Source organism: Neopelma chrysocephalum, unplaced genomic scaffold, assembly GCF_003984885.1.
Source record: "Neopelma chrysocephalum unplaced genomic scaffold, ASM398488v2 Primary Assembly neopelma1_23, whole genome shotgun sequence".
NCBI classification, from domain to species: domain Eukaryota; kingdom Metazoa; phylum Chordata; class Aves; order Passeriformes; family Pipridae; genus Neopelma; species Neopelma chrysocephalum.
In genome coordinates, this window is record NW_020897691.1 from 16,038,001 (window position 1) to 16,054,546 (window position 16,546).

Genomic DNA, 16,546 nt, shown 5'->3' on the forward strand with positions numbered 1-16,546 from the left:
AATCTGAAAACATTTGTTTATCAGTAGCAAGAGAAACATTGACCATCACATCTATAACTTAGCTTTCAGTCTTTTGTTATTTTCTTGGTTTCAGTGAACAGATAAGTACTGTTACTGCTCATAATAGAGTGACTGTTCACAGAGGGGTGCTGAAGGCTTTATTGTAGTAATAAGGTGAAACTGATATGAAGAGAGTCATTTTGTGCAATAAAACATAGCTCTGCTTACTGATCTAGAAAAGAAGGAAATGTCTGATGACCTCCCTCTCATATCTCTTGTAGGATTACCTCGACTGTATCGCTGACCAGACCAAGCTGTCCCTGGGGACAGAAGAGCGATCAGCCCTGTTTGGAAACATACGGGATATCTACCATTTCAACAGGTAAATTCATATTTGACTAAATGAAAACAGTTCAATAGCCTATATTAATGGGAGGGGGCAAACCAACCAAAGGTGCTTTTGTCACTCTAATATGGCCAAGATATATAAATTGAGAAATGATCTACTTTTGATTCTAAGCAAAGTTGGGTTGCTGAGATCAGATTTTTATTGGATGAATCAAGTGTGGTCTCCATTTTTGTTTTTATGCTGAGTATTTTTATGAATGTAAGCTTAACCTGGTCTGTGCCTTAACTGAGCCTAATGCAAGACCACTGTGAATGAAACTCTTGCCTTAATAAAGAGATATTTTATTCCTACTATATAGGGTCCTTCTGTGTACCTATGTACATCACCCAGATCTGGGATTTGTAGTGTTTTTATACTACTAGGGACTCCCTGAGTTAATTCCCAAAACTGTGTTGAACTGTGTTGTTCATTTATTGAAGTCTTCTGTTCAGTATCTTTCCAGCCTTCCTAAAATTCTGCAGATGTGATTCTAGTGTACATTGGGGGCCTGGAGTAAAATTTCTTGCTTGTATAGCTAGTGCCACATTGTGTAGGACCTCAGTGTCTGCAGTTTTAGGAGCATGACACCGCTACTTTTGTCTGAATTCTCTGTTACTATAAAAATAATTAACTTATTCAGCATTTAAGGAAAATCTGAGTGTTTTACCAATGCAAGAAATATATTGACATAAAGTTCTCACATCTTTTATATCCCAATATTCCTGTAAAAAGTCTTTTAGCTTTGCTATAGTTGACAAAACATCTCCCAAAATACTGTGTTTTTTGAAGAATAACAGACAATTTAATTGAATCAAAAGAGGATTCTGAAGTGGAGTGCTTGCGTCAAAAGCATCTTCAATGTTTTTCCATCATCATGGGAAGTTACTTTAAAGCGATTTAACTGCTGGGATCTCTGTTCAGTGTCAAGGGAAAGAGTAAGAATGGATCTATTCAGAATTTACGGACAAAGATGAAACCTAAAATCTTTTCCTGAAACTTAAAATAGCTACTGCAGAGGAATGGAAATATGCTTAACTATAAAGCTGCTGTGTCTTGCTTCAGCTGCAACAACTGACTTGACCAAATGTCTAACAGCTGGAATATACATGGTGGGAGCCTGCTAAAACAGGCCATGAGCCTGTTTTAGAGCCATGAGACAATGATTGTAAGCTTACAGATTCTCAGGATGGAAAAACACAGTCCTGACTGTTACGTTTTCTGATCCTTCAAAAGCTAGAAAAATGACAGACTTGGTAGCTAGGACACATTTATGCCAGCATCATTGCAAATATTACTAATAAAAATACCTCCAAGTATAAGCAATCATTATACAGAATAATTGAGCTGTGGGGAGGGGGGAAAAAAAGATTTGCAGTGGTTAAAAAGAAAAAAAGAAAAAAAAAACCAACAAAAAAGCAGTTTTGGGCAATTTTAGAGATATAGATATTTTAGAAAGGTTAAAACTCACCTGAAAGTTGTCCAAAGCATCTAGTAAATTACGAGTGTATTTCAGGCCTTCTGATATAAAGTTTTGCATGGAAATTGAGAGTTTTTAGAACTGAACACTCATTGTAGATCAATATAGCTTCAAGGATTAAGTTTACTCCTGTTTGAAATTTGGCATATAGCTTCTGGGTCCTAAATGTACTCAAGAGCCTTTTTATTTATTTTTCCTGTCAGAAAGATGTCCACTTGGCAGTTCTACATTAGTAGTTTCAGATGATTTTTGTGAGCATGATTTTATAGTTTCAGAGTTACTTTGTTTTTCTCAGCTTTGAATTTGACCATTAATCAAAGGTTTTAGTCTTGCGTTTTTACACAGACTTTCAGATCTGAGAAATTTCACTTCAATAAATGAGAATTTCTGTCAGCTAAACTACTTAGGATTTTCAGATGTTGTGTTGAATGGAAAAATGATGGTCAAGATGGTAACTGCTAGTCCCATGACTGTGATCTCTTTTTGGAAAGCTATTTCTTAAAGCAGAATCACTGACTGTATACTGGTCCACTGATCCTACTGTCCCTTGGGAAAAGCTCCCTCAATATTGGTTTACTTATTTGGAAGGGGGGAGTGTTCTCTAAGTCAGCAGTTGCTGCCTTTCTTCCCTGACTTCCCAGCTGAGATTCTTTCCAGTGTCCCTTTAGGATAAATTCTCCATGATACCATGACTCAGTTCTGAAAAGGAAACTCTGCAGAGAAATATGCTCAAGTTTAGTATTCTACCAAGACTTAGGAGAGGTCAAACTGAAACTTCTGCTGCTGACACAGATCATCCTGCATGGTCCTTGACCATCGGTGACTACTGAAGGACACAAATACAGTGAAGGAGCCGTTTTCTGAAACTGCCATACTCAGCAGTTCCTACGCTCTGAGTTTCACAGTGGTAAGGTCTGGCTTCTTCTTCTGAGAAGCCTTCATAAAGAATTAAAGCATCCTAAAAGGCATTATAATTTGACTTATTCATTTGGTAAGATAATTAATGCACTGTATACAGAATTGTCAGTCTCTTTATGCTTACCTCTCTCATCCTAAAAGAGTTAGTATTAGCTCTGTATGATGATCATGCAGATTCAGACTTTCCCAGCCCATAATAACCCAAGCTGTATAACTCAGTTCATGGTCTTAAGTGGCAGTGGCACTTTTATCATGCTTCAGTCTGAATCTTGTTAATGATTCAGCTGAGAGAGCATGAAGTTTCTCTTATAGCGCTCCCTCGTGCTCCCTTCTGGCCTGGGTGTTTGGCACAACTGAGTTGCAGAGGCCAAGAGCTGTGAACAGCATAAAACCTCTGTATATTCAGGTGAAGGGGACTAATGTTTTTTTCTATTGTTTTTTCTGCCTCCTGCCAGGTACTTAAATGTAGTCTATAATAAAAGCCCTGCTTTTTCACATGTCAGCTTGGTATTATAGGGATTTATTTAAGTTTCTCAGGATGACTGAGCATGACAGATTTGCTTTTTTTACAGAGGCAGACTGCTCTTACCAATCCCATGCTTACCAGCCAGGTGAGACAGAAGAGAGTGCAGTATAGGTAACAAAATCTTTCAAAAAACCAGCCTTTATACTATGGGCTTGTGCTGAAGACACAAACCACTAGCCTATTTACTGCATAAACTTGTACTGATTGGATGAATATATAAAATCTTTAAGTGTTCTTTACTGTATCCTGAAGGAGAAATAATGCGGTTTTATAAGGAGACCAGCAGAAATAAAATGACAATCAGGGTGCTACATACTCTAAGCCATCAGGAGAACCTCTTCCTGCCAGACAGCAGGAATCGTTCTGAGCCTGTTTGGCATGTTTGATGTTATTTCCAAAACTCATGTGTGGGACACAGTCAGTCAGTATAACTAATGGCTACTGGTCACCATTGCTACAGTTTGCTGCTTTTCCTGATGTAAAAGAGGTTCATGACTGTGGGGTATCAAGCAAGGGTTATATTTTTATTCCTATTTTGATGAATGGAGAAATTGAGGTGTGGAGGTGAAATTGTTGCTGTACAAAGTGACTTAGTGACCACTGAATCTGAGGTTTCTGCCTGTCTTTGTTTTTTGACTGCTTTCTGATTTCTCCCTTTCCTTCCTCCAGTAATTAGAGAAGCAAAGAAGAAGGCAGGAAACTCTTCAGGTTCCTTTTTGTACATACAGACAGAAATTGTGTCTGCGTACAGGGGAATAGGGTAGTTCCCTAGATACAGGCTTAGGAGCTCTTAGGCAAAGCTTGCTCAGGGAACCAGGTGTGAATTGAGAGAAAAGTAGCCCTAAATGGAAAATCATCTGTGGGAGTTGGGGGGGAGAAGGAGGAGAAGAAAATTCTATTAAAGCACAATTTAGCAGAAAACTCAGTTTCTTCTCTCATTTTTCTGAGTTCATTTCAAGACTGAAGACTGTTCAGATCAAGGAGATACCCTTGAGGTTTTCTTCTCCTACTTGAACTCTTTCTTTCACTGAATTTGCTTTTGAGAACTGAGTTTCATACAACGGCAAACAGGCTTCCTTATTGCTTTGCTCCTGTTACAATGAATTAATTTCCTTTTTGGTATGTGAAAATTATAAAAGTCTCTCAGTGAGGTGTTGTTTTCGTGCACGTAGAATGTATATATTCCCTTCCAGAAAACTTTTTCCAGGCTAACCATTTTTCTTCAGTAAAGAGACAAACTATAGGTCGACAAATTTTCTTCATTGAGCTTCTTAACATTCTTCTTCTATGTGTAATACATCCCTGGTTCTCACCAGTATTTTTCAGAGCAGCTCCTCATCTCCCTGGGTCAAGTAAAGCTCCTAGAACATACAAAGTCTTCATAAGACAGTGCATGTGCTTCAGTAGCTTTTAAATTTTCTTAGTTTTAAATCATGTTAGTTGATATACAAGCTACACAACTGTTTGACCACACCATTATGAGTATTGTAGAAGAACTGTCATAGAATCATAGAATAGTTTGGGTTGGAAGAGGTGTTTAAGGGTCATCTAGTCCAGCCTCCCTGCCATGAGCAGGGACATCTTCAACTAGATCAGGTTGCTCAGAGCCCCATCCAGCCTGGCCTTGAATGTTTCTAGGGATGGGGCGCCTACCTGAAGGAAGGGGCTCAGCTTTGCTTAGCAGATCACCAATCCATGGTCATTGTGATGACTTGAATTTTTAAGTGTGTGGAAATACCATTTCCTTATAGTTCTCCTCTGCCTACAAATAAAAAACCCGGTGACTGGGGAGTCCTTTTTTAGGACTCTCTGTGTCATTAGGTACTGCCGTGAATGGTGAAGCACTGTCTGGTTCCAAATAAACAGATGTGTTCATTTCAAGGTGTGCCATAATTGTCTTACCTTTTCCTGTTCTTTGTTTTAGTGAACTTCTGCAAGATTTGGAAAACTGTGAAAATGATCCTGTGGCTATAGCAGATTGTTTTGTTTCCAAGGTAAGTCCGCAGCATGACACCAGTTTTAGAATGATATGGGTAGAGGAAATAGATTTATTAGCTTTTGACACCTAATTCTGATAGATTGTGTGACATCAATCAAGAAAAGCCAGCAAATCTATGGAAAGGGAAGGAATTTCTCTTAGTAATTGATAAGGATATGCCTCTGATTTGCATTTCTAAAAAAAATCAAGAAAAAGGTGTCATTTGAATTGGTGTATCTGAACTGATGGAGCTGTTAAGAATTCAATTTTAGATCTTTTTTTTGTCAACTACTACAGGGGTTCCTTTTTTTTTCTTACATTTTTTAATGTATGTGATCAAGTGGTACTCCAGTTATGCCTTGTCAGCTTAAAAACAACTAGAGAATAAAACTTGCTTGCATTTTTAGAAAGGGCAATAATAGTAACATACTTGTGGCCATATTGTTTTCTGAATCCTGCAGCTATACCTTTAATTTTCTTTTTAAATGAAATGGCCCAAAGTCTAGCCTTAAGATTCAAATCTCATCTCTCTGAAATGCTTTGAATTTTCTGAACATGTATCTTTATTCTGTTGGGTAATACTGAAGCCAAAAAATATGGAGAAGGAGAAGTTGGGTGCAGGAGACATACAGGGAATCAGAGTAGGTGACTTTCATTGTAGGAAACCCAGAGAGCCAGTCAGGGAGAAGAGGAATGGCTATAATAGGTAGGGCAAAAAGAGATTAAATAATTTGGGCTACAGATGATTCTAGTTCACTGCAGACTTCACCAGAGAATCTACATAGGCCTCGAATCTGTAGAGCCCAAATGTGTTAAGAAATAATGCCATCTCCATGGTATTTCTAGAGGAAGAGGAATGGAAGAGGGGTCATGTACTTGTTTAAATTTGGATAATCTCTATAGATGTTTGCCTTTTTGTATTTAAAAACAAAACCCAAAACACACACACAAACACAAAACCAACAAAAAAACTCCACACAGAAAAACCCCAAAGAAATCAGAAAGCCAGACCCTGTCATGTTTTATACTTTGTCCTGAACTCAGTATTGCCAGCATCAAGCATTCAATGTAATAGGTCTAACACATGGGTTTAGGATTAACTAAACACCCTCTCATGGTGGCCTAGTAATTTGTTTGGCACTGTTGTGACACAAGGGATTTTATCGTAACAGGGAGTGATGATACCAGCTCAGTGCTGCTGTTTCACCAGATCACTTGCTTCAGTTGAGTTTGAGAAAGCTGTTATTTACATAGTAATTGATCTTTTGTAAGCATTGAGAGACCTTAATGTTGGTACCACTACCACAAAAGTAGAATGTATTTTTGCCCTATTGCAGTGGGGTTTATGGCATGTTGTTATTACTACAGATAGCCTGGACTGAATTGAAGGAGAGAGAAAATGGGATAGCGCAAAGTCCTGCTTCTGGAACAGAATAATCTGATGTGCACACTGGGTCTGGCTGACTAGGAAACAGCTTAGCAAAAAAGATCTGGGATCCTGGTGGGCAAGAAGTTGTGTGTAAATCAACAGAGTGCCTGTGCAGTGAAGGCCAACTGGGAGGCCTTCAGGATATTTACAGATAAAATGGTTTGGAGCTGGTAGATCTTTCTGCTGGATTGCTTGCTTATAGCTAGGACCTCTGGGACTACTCCTACTTGGATATGAAACAGAGTTGGTGCAAGTGATAATAGTAAGTCCAGGAAAAAGTTGTGTTCTCATTCAAATTGGCCAACTGAAAGGGCTTATCTGGTAGACTTTCTGGCCATTAGTTCTAAAATCCATCTGCATATCATTGCTTGTGCTTTTTGCTCCCTTGTCAAATGCTTTTAGCATTTGTATTATTGGCAGGCAACTGCCTGATGGCTCAGAAGTTGCTAGAGATTGCAGTCCTAACAGGCATTTTTTAGCTTCATCCAGACAAGTGCAAACACTTAAAAGCAAAATCAAACAATACCAAAATACCCCACAGTTCTGGTTTTGGCCCTGAAGATGTCATTACAGCAACTGCTGACTGTCTTAACAGACTCCAATTGTTCGTTCTTGGTTGCTTGTGTCTTCCCAGCACTGAGTAGTGGAAATAAAACTGCCTTTTTTGGCAGCATGCAGTCCTTCAAGTCTTACGGGACTTTGGCCATTTATTGTTTGATTGCTTCAAGTGTGTTAGATCTTCACTGTGAGTTAAGAAGCATGGGAATATCATGATGCTGAAGTCATAGCTCACAGCCTTAGCTAATGGATGTAGCTGTGCTGGAGCTTCTTGAATGCTTCCAGTGGAACTGTGCTTAGGTTATATGATCTGTGGATCTAGAGCCATTTTTTCACCCTACTGGTTCAGCTGTGAATACTGTAGTTTTTGGGAATTTTAATGTATAATCAGGTTTTCTCTGTAGGTACTGTTTACTTTTTGCACTCTATGAAGCTCAGTAACTTCATAAAATAAAAGTCATTTCTTTCTTAGAATTCACATGAAATGATGCAAAGTTGGTTTGCATGTGTAACAGAACAGTCCTCCCTCTTTGTCTAGAAGACCTGTATTAACTCCAGTACGTAAAAGGTCTTGGAGACATTTTGCTGGTAACTGTAATTGGAGGCTGATAAAAGGGTTCTAGTGCAAGCTTACCCATAGCTTAGTTATTCACACAGAAGACTGTTCATAAATTTTTTTGCCAGTTCAGTCTTTCATTTTCCTAGTAATGATGCCAATGTTCATTAGAAAATTGACTTCAGTATTCTACACGTTTACATGTAAGTGAGTTAAAAAGGAGAGCTGAATTCTGGCATGTTGCTTTTCTCACTCAGCACCCCAGAAATTTAGAACATATGTTTTCTGACAGACATACTAACCAGCTTAACCAAGGAGAAAGAGAGAATTACTCTAATCTAGCATCTCAGTGAAGAGGACATCCAGGCAATTGACTTCAGTTTGCACACTGACTCCACTCCTTTTCTCAGTCTCCATTTTCTTCTAAAGTGCCTTTTATGGCTATAAAAAAGCACAGTGCACCAAGAATTAAGGGAGGATCGGAAATGTATGTGGAGGAGATGCACTGTGAATTGATTCCACAATGGGAGACCAGCTAAGTATATATAGCTGGGATATGCTCATGCTTGGCTTTGCCTTGAGAATGACTTGCAGTCAGTGCAGAGGAGCTCTCGGTTTGAGTCTTCATTTTTTTGCAGCCTCTACCACAACAGTTTTTGGACCCCAGATTAAAAATGATCTCTGGAGCAATTCCAGTCTCTGTGCAGAGATCAGTTTTAATCTGGTCTGAAGACAGTTGGTGTCAACAAAACAATTTTTAGGCTAAGTTTAAAGATGTCCAAAGAAATAAGGATGAGCATAGCTGGTGTTTTCCTTACATTGTGAAAGTATTCAGAAAAATATTGAATCCATCTTAGTTCCAGTTTTTCTTTTGCTTCTGAACATAGTTCACAGCACTAGCTTTAGCCTGCGTGGCTTGTGCCCTGATATGCTCCCAGTGACATGGTGCTCTCTCTGAGGAATCTGTTGTGAAGTAGAGCAGACCAGCTGGGTGTGGGAACTGAAAGTCCCTTTGACCATGCAGAGGTGCCAGGTACCCAGGCAGGCACTGGGAGAACAGCCATCCTGAGTAGTGTGGTTTTGTCGGGTCAAGGAAGAGCATCTCTTGGAAGTGGCTCTCTAGGCCACTTTCCCAGTGAGTTCACACAAATCCAGCCAATGCCTAGGCAAGGTGTATTATGTTGATTCACAAGAAATCTGCAAGTATGAGTGCATATGAACAATCTTATCCTGGAGGCAGAATACATGTGCTTGAATTTCTCTTAGTATTATGCTCGCATTGCTCAGTAAAAGTAAATGCTCTCTGATGGTTTTGTGTGATGAAATGAGCTGTGGTGCACTGAAGCGAGTACACATGTAAGTGCAGTAAGGAATTTGGTGTCATGTCTGTTCAGAAAGCAGAGATGATTGTGAAACCATTCTTAAGGTTTAGAGGTATCAAGGGCATGAGAAACTACCTTTTTTTTTTTAATAAAAATTTGTTCCATTTCATACCTATACTAAAATTCTTTTAAACCCCCCAAAACCCCCATTAAAAGTAATTTTGACCTTCTGTAAAAAAAACCCAACAACCGAACCAAAGAGGGACAGTGTGAAAAGGCTCACAGGGATTTCAGACGTGCTTTTGGTTTTGAGGGGAATGTGCACGCAGTACACTCTATAACCCTGAAGTGTTTGGCCTTGTTTATTTTACAGATAGTGCTTTCATTTGTTAAAATTTCACAGCAGATATTCTTTTCCTTTCTGTTTGAAAAGCAGAATAATGACGTGACTATATTTATGTCCAGAATATATATATAAAAATAAATTGGCTGAAAATGTTCTGTACTCTGCTTTTGAAGTAGTTCTATAAATTGCATTATTCTGTTATCATAGCCATGGGAATATATTATAATTTATACCAAAAGCCCCCAAACATAAACCTTGAATTAATGTATGCATATATAAAATAAATCACAGTTTTTTGCCATACTGAATTTCATCCTAATGTTCTCTCTTAAGCACCCTGACTTATTATGTGTGCTAACTAGCTTAGTAGTGATTGCCATAGAAAATTACACACTGTAATGTCTGCAGCACTCTGAGGTTTGTTAATTTTTCATTTTGAGTGGAGATGGTTTTGAGCTGTGACTGTGGTTCCAAACATGGACATGAACAGGCTGTGACACAGGCTCACTGTCTCTGGGTATGGACATGGGGCATAAGTACACTGCCATAAAAATTAGCTGCAACAACAAAATTAGTTCAAGTGTGAAAAACCAAGCTAAACTATTTAATTGTATTTATATCAAGACTACATTTTGTTGGTTTCTAAGAGAAGAGCAGTTTAATAAGCTTACAGCCCACCAGTGAGTAAATGGGAATCGCAGTCTTCTGGGGAAACATTTATTAGAAGTTTGCTTAAGTTATTTTTTTCAGAACATTTATTACTGAAATCCAGTAAGGCATATTGAAATGGATTGCAATGACTTGTACTCATGCAGAGTAACATCGTATTTTATACAAGGTCCTTATGGATTGCTGCTCAGTGGAGAAATGAATGGCATAACTTGCTTTACCCCTGTGAGAGGGGTACAGGACTAGTGCTGTTGGAATTGGGGAAGGGCACTGCCTGAGATGGCTCTTTCTGATGAATGGCAAAAGGAAAAACAACCAAACCCAAACAATGAGAAACAAAAGCCACAGCCTGCATCAGCCCTCTCCCCAGACTGTGGTGCTCCTCAGAGCACTGCTGCCTTCTGTGAAGGCAGATGTTTGGTTTTGCCATTCACCACCAATGACTTCTGGTAGACAGCCCCTCCTGGAGCACAGCTATTGTGCTGCAGAATGCCAGAGCCCATTCTGAAGATGTTTTGTGTGGAAACTGGGGTCTTATTTACTACTGGAGGATTTCATTTTATCAGTCTAGGGCTTAGGAAAGAAAAAATTATTGATTTTGGGGGCACTTTGCCATTCTACAGTGCTTTCTTGGTCTTTAGAACTCCAGCAAGCAGCAGAAATTGTGTATTATTTGGGATAGAAATTGACAGTCAGATGTGGATTTAGAGCACATGGGAGTGTTTCTGGAAACCTGTTCTTGCATAGAATTAAATGATGATTATTAAGAAAAAAATTAGGCCAGGGAGGAAAGAAATGAACCTCAAACTTTAGCTCTGAGAAGCTTGTCAGCTTTAAGTTTGAGCAATTGCACTGTGACAGGCAAGTGTGGAAACCCACCCAAATCTAGTTCTAACTTGTTTGGGTGATAGCTTTCTGCTTTCACATAATTTACTTTAAAAAAAAAGATCGCTTTTGTGGCTTCTAATTTCACGCTTAGGCTGTGCTCAAATGTGAAAGTATTTATAATTGCTTGAAAATCACATGGCAAACATAAGCTGCAAAACTTATTTCTCACCATAAGTATGTCTGGCACATGGTGTGATTCTTGGGGCTGTCCTGTGCCGGGCCAGGAGCTGGACTTCAATGATAGTTGTAGGTCCCTTCCAACTCAGGGTATTCTATAATTCTATGATACATGTGTACTTTAGCACACAAAAAAATTAGATATGTGCAAGCCAACTGTTTGAAGGGTGTACGTGTAGTGATGGTGTTTTGGTTTGGGTTTTGTTGTTTGGGGTTTTTTTAAGATGCATAGATTTTCATAAGGGTACCTTGGAGGCTGTGTTGCAAAGCCACTTGTTTTATCTCTGAGTAGATTTCCTTGATTTTTCCTTCAAGTAAAGGAAAAATCCCTCCCCCCCATAAATAGTGAAATTAAATTCTGGTTGTTTTAGGACTATCACAGTGAAAGCAGATAATTCATTGATCAGGAACTGGAGGTGTTGTCTTGGCATCATCATCTTTATCTTGCACACGTTAGCTGCCAGTTTGACAAAATCTCAATATATGCAAACTTTTCCTCCCCATGCAGAGTGAAGATTTCCACATATATACGCAGTACTGCACCAATTACCCAAGGTAGGAATTATGGGTTCCCTTTCTTTGTTTGTCCTTTGGCCAATTTAAGTAATACAAGTTGCAGCTTATGCAAAAACAGAACAGCTTCTCCCCCTCCTAAATTCGAGGAATGGCCAAGGAGTTTACCTTTTCTGTAAAAAAGAAAAAAATACAATAATTTTTAAAAAATACTCATCTAAAATTTTGGTTTGACTGTTCTTGTTGTTCATTGCTTTATCCTTCTTTAGAAAATGATGGTCTTATTCTGCAGCACTGCATATATAATTCCCAGTAAGAAAGAGTGGTTGTAGAAACAGCAGTGATTAGAATAAGAACCAGCTGCCCTCTTTTACAAGGAAATAAGAAAACAATTCTTGACTTTATCTACAAACTTACTGAGACAGTGTCTTAAAGGTATGTATTGATGTTTTCAGGTCAGTGGCTGTGTTGACGGAGTGCATGAGGAACAAGGCACTGGCCAAGTTCTTCAGAGAGCGGCAAGAAGCACTGCAGCATTCTCTGCCCCTGGGCTCTTATCTCTTGAAACCTGTCCAACGCATCCTCAAGTACCACCTGCTTTTGCATGTAAGCGCACATTAGAAATGTATTTTGTTTAGGGCTTCTGCATGTCGGAGTTCTTGCCTCTGGTACAAGGCTTGATGATTAGAAAGGTTCTGGGTTTCCTTAAATGCTCTTTCATTTGTCTTCGTCATTTCACACCATATGCATATATTTGGGATGGGGAATTTATGGTAATTGTTTTAGACACATTGAATCAGTCTGTGCATAACAAATAATTAGCACTTTCTTTGAAAACTGGTCTGTAATTCTGAAGTTCTTCAGAAAATTGTTGTCATGATTAAACACTTTTGTACACAAATTTATTATTCCAATGAAGAACAGCATTTTTCCACATATCGCAATGTTGGGGGTGATTGAAAGAAGGACTACATACATATAAACACCCTGACTGCTAAGAATTTTGTGTAGAGGAATGACTGAGGAAGTGGGAACTCTTTCCAAATTCAGTGAATTGAGTTAAGCAAGTTTCAGAAATTCCTGCTTTATTGTTAATGTTTTCAACATGTGTTTCCTATTAGAGAGTCATGTTCTAGTGAAGTGTAAAGACACTGATCCTTATTTAAAATGTCTGGCACTATTCTGCTCTCCAACCTTAAAGTAATGCTTCGTGTATTTCCATCAGGGTTTTGTAAGTGTGTAGATATGTTCTGTGTTTTAAGAATGCCATTAAATACTGTCTGAAAGATCTTCTGTCAGTGTGCTGCACTCTCTTTCTGGGCCTCTCTGCTCACATCGGCTGCTGCAAGTGTAGTCACTGCTAAACTGACCATAAAGGCTTGACTTTGTTAGTCATCTTGTGTTAATCAAATTGATAGCAACATGCAGTAGTAACAAAGGCAGGAACATTGCATTTGAGTGATTGCAATGCAAAGACAAAATAGTACAGATGAAAATATAGTATTGTGTCCAACTAGAAAAATTCATTTAGGAATAATGGGCCTTTTTTTTTTTTTTCCGCTTGTGTCTTAGGAAATAGAAAACCACCTTGACAAGGACACTGAGGGCTATGATGTGGTGCTAGATGCCATAGATACAATGCAGAGGGTGGCATGGCATATAAATGACATGAAAAGGAAACATGAACATGCCATCAGGCTCCAGGTGAGTTCCCAAAGAGATTTTATGGGTGTTTTTGACTGTTTTTGTCGATATATATGCAATTAACATTTTTTAGTTTATCTTTTCTTTTAATCTTTGTCAGTCATAATTTAGACTCCTGTTGAGCATGCCCGTGGCTGTTTGATCTTGGAAAGCATGGTCATAACTGCTCCAGGAAAATCTCAGACATCTCTACCCTACAAGCAGCATCCTGTAAAGCATTTATTTTGCAGTAATATGGAACTTAAGATAACTCTTCTTTCTTCCTTTCCCTCAATTGTACAGCACTGCTGTACAACCCTAGGGCATGGCTTTGTTCAGAAATCCTGTGGTTTCCGATTTCTCCCCTTTGTGCTGATTAATTTTGTTTTGAGGCATTTCTTGTGCTATTCTTGTTTAAGCACTTTCCTCTTGGGCTTTTGCAGACTCATTATCAGTTGCTTTTGTGAAAAGCATAAGCCTAGAAACATGATACTTAAAAAAACCTTAACTTTGCTTCCAAGAAGAACTTTTGAGGAGAAAAGACAAAAGCTACACCCCGAATAACTTTTGGCATCAAGAGCAAGCTCTTTTGTAGAATTTTTACCTGCATTCTGTTTCCTGGTTCTGAGTAAATCGTGATTTTAGACTACACTTTCATCAGAAGTATTTATATCGCTCTAAGAAAACTGGGGAGATTTTTTAGTTTACAAAAGGGAGTATAGGCTTATATAATTTCAGAAATCTATGTCATGTTATGTCCATGTTATGTCATGTCCATTTTTTTTTCTTTTTAACATAGATGAAAATTATTCACCTTTTTTTGTGGTTTTCTTTTTTTTTTTCCTGGAGTTTTTAATGTTTGGGGTTTGTTTTGTTGTTGTTTATGTGTAAGGAGAATAGGGTTATATTTGACAATGTCTTGCATGCAGCAGTGTAACCTTTTTCCACACATTGATGGAACTACATGTTAATGACTTTTAATTACAATCTGCTATAAATTTGAGTAATTATATTTGGCAAGAAAGAAGGTTAAGGGCTTTTGGGAAAAAAGATTCTTTTGTTTTTTTGATTTATTGAGCTCAGCTGGCAAATGTGTGGGGTTGTGGAAAATGTTCATGTTCATAGTTACCCTTTAAAAAAGTAAAATCTGTTTCTGCAGCCATAAGGATAGGTCTTCTGTGGGCTATCACATTGCCATGTGGTTTGTAATGCTGCAATTACTGTGACAGCAGTGCCTGTGCAAAGTCTCCCTCAACAGAGGTGGACATGATCCCTTTGCTGTACCCTGACTTATTTACAAGTTCCTGGAGAGATCTGATAAAATGCAACTTTTTTTCATTTATGTTTGCCTTTTTTTTTTTTTTTTAGTAACAGCTGCGTGTATAAACCAAACTGGGCTGCTTTAAGGTTTTCTTCCTGTGAATGCTTTAGCCTGTGTTTGTGCTTTACTTGTACTGAGATGTTTTCTTGCTAAAGTCTAGTGTGCTAGAGAGCCCAATCTAGGATGAGGCAATCTGTCCCTGCTTCGCTTATGCTGCCAGGTTTAAAGTCTGATGGATGTTTTTAAAGATTTCTCTAGTTAAAGGTTTAGTCTGCTCTTAGAATTTGCTGTCCCATGCTTCAGTCCTATGTCATTGCCACTGACAGAAAACACAAGCAACTCAAGGAAATAAGAATAGCCATGGTTAAGTGACAGCCTTGTGAAGATGTTCTTAGATGTTCCAACCCTTTTTTTTTATTTTCTTAATTAGTAAATAAGGTGAGAAATATCTATCTTATCTATACCAAACATTGAAATACAAGCAAATCTTCAGATGTTCAGTTGACCAAATCACTCCTGGTCCTTTAGTCTTCTGAGAATCATCTCTTCAATCTGAACACCTCACGAAAGTGTCTTCTGTGATGGGCCTACAGGACATGGACATGGCATTATAATTCATTCAGTGGGAGACCACACAGTTTCAGGAGGATACCTAGGGTGAGAGGGAAATGTTAAGAGGAATTGATTAGGGATGTAGAGGAGAGAAGGGAACAGACGTGAGAGAGACTGATGACTGCATTACAAAAGATTTTCATCTCTGAGAACATGGGGAGACGAGGTTGCACTCTTTCATTACAGGCTGCCCCAGGGAGCTCGGGGCTGTTTGCTGGGTCCATGCAGAGGCAGTAACGAGTACTCAGGGCATGTTCTAGTCTGGGCTTTGCAGTAAGTCTCCAAGCACCTGGCTGCAATGTTGCACATAGCCTAGCAACCTCAGTACTGCTGGGTTGTGACTTTCCACTATTGGATGCTGAACATTATGTAGAAGGGTGGGAATGGCCTCAGCAGATCATTTGGGTCTTTGTTTCAGTAAGGTCTCTGAAATGAATGTTGGTTGTTCTTTTTTGATCTTTTTCAGGAGATACAGAGTTTGCTCACTAATTGGAAAGGGCCAGACCTCACAAGTTACGGGGAGCTGGTGTTAGAAGGAACATTTCGCATTCAGCGAGCTAAAAATGAGCGCACATTGTTCCTCTTTGACAAGATGCTGCTAATTACAAAAAAGAGAGATGAAATGTTTGCATACAAAGCTCACATACTGGTATGTCAGAGAGCAGGTGGTAATATGCTGTCTACAAAACTCCTCTGTGATTCACATCATTGCCTCTTTTTGTTACAGTGTGGAAACCTGATGCTTGTTGAAGTAATACCAAAGGAACCACTTAGCTTTAGTGTCTTCCACTACAAAAATCCCAAGATGCAACATACTGTCCAGGTATGATAGAAACCCCCCTACCGAGTGGGTAACCTGGCTGATATCCATATGCTATTTATGACACTGCATAGTGCAGGAATGCATTTTTCTCATGGTGCTCAATTTTTTTATCAGGCAAAGTCACAGCAAGATAAGCGTCTTTGGATTCTTCACTTGAAGAGGTTAATTCTTGAAAATCATCCTGCTAAAATTCCTGCCAAGGTAAAAAAAAACCCAAACAAAATCACTAACTTAAAGCAATGTTGTTAGCTGCAAGATGCATGCAATATACAGAGTTTAGGCTCCAGCTGGTTAATTAACATGTTGTTTACTTATATCTTTAAAAGTTCCTCAGAATTAATTGGAAAGTTCCACTATAATTA

General features: G+C 38.7%; 1 protein-coding gene across 5 annotated transcripts in view; it reads left to right on the forward strand.

Moving 5' to 3' along the window:
* The window catches only part of PLEKHG1 (pleckstrin homology and RhoGEF domain containing G1), a 128,850-nt gene that overhangs the window by 99,983 nt on the left and 12,321 nt on the right, over positions 1-16,546 (forward strand). For all 5 annotated transcript variants that reach the window (XM_027688187.1, XM_027688195.1, XM_027688162.1 and 2 more), the window contains 8 exons: positions 282-382; positions 5,234-5,303; positions 11,741-11,787; positions 12,201-12,351; positions 13,318-13,449; positions 15,828-16,010; positions 16,089-16,184; positions 16,299-16,385. In XM_027688187.1, the coding sequence (XP_027543988.1) occupies positions 282-382; positions 5,234-5,303; positions 11,741-11,787; positions 12,201-12,351; positions 13,318-13,449; positions 15,828-16,010; positions 16,089-16,184; positions 16,299-16,385 (867 nt within the window). The remainder of the gene's footprint in view (positions 1-281; positions 383-5,233; positions 5,304-11,740; positions 11,788-12,200; positions 12,352-13,317; positions 13,450-15,827; positions 16,011-16,088; positions 16,185-16,298; positions 16,386-16,546) is intronic.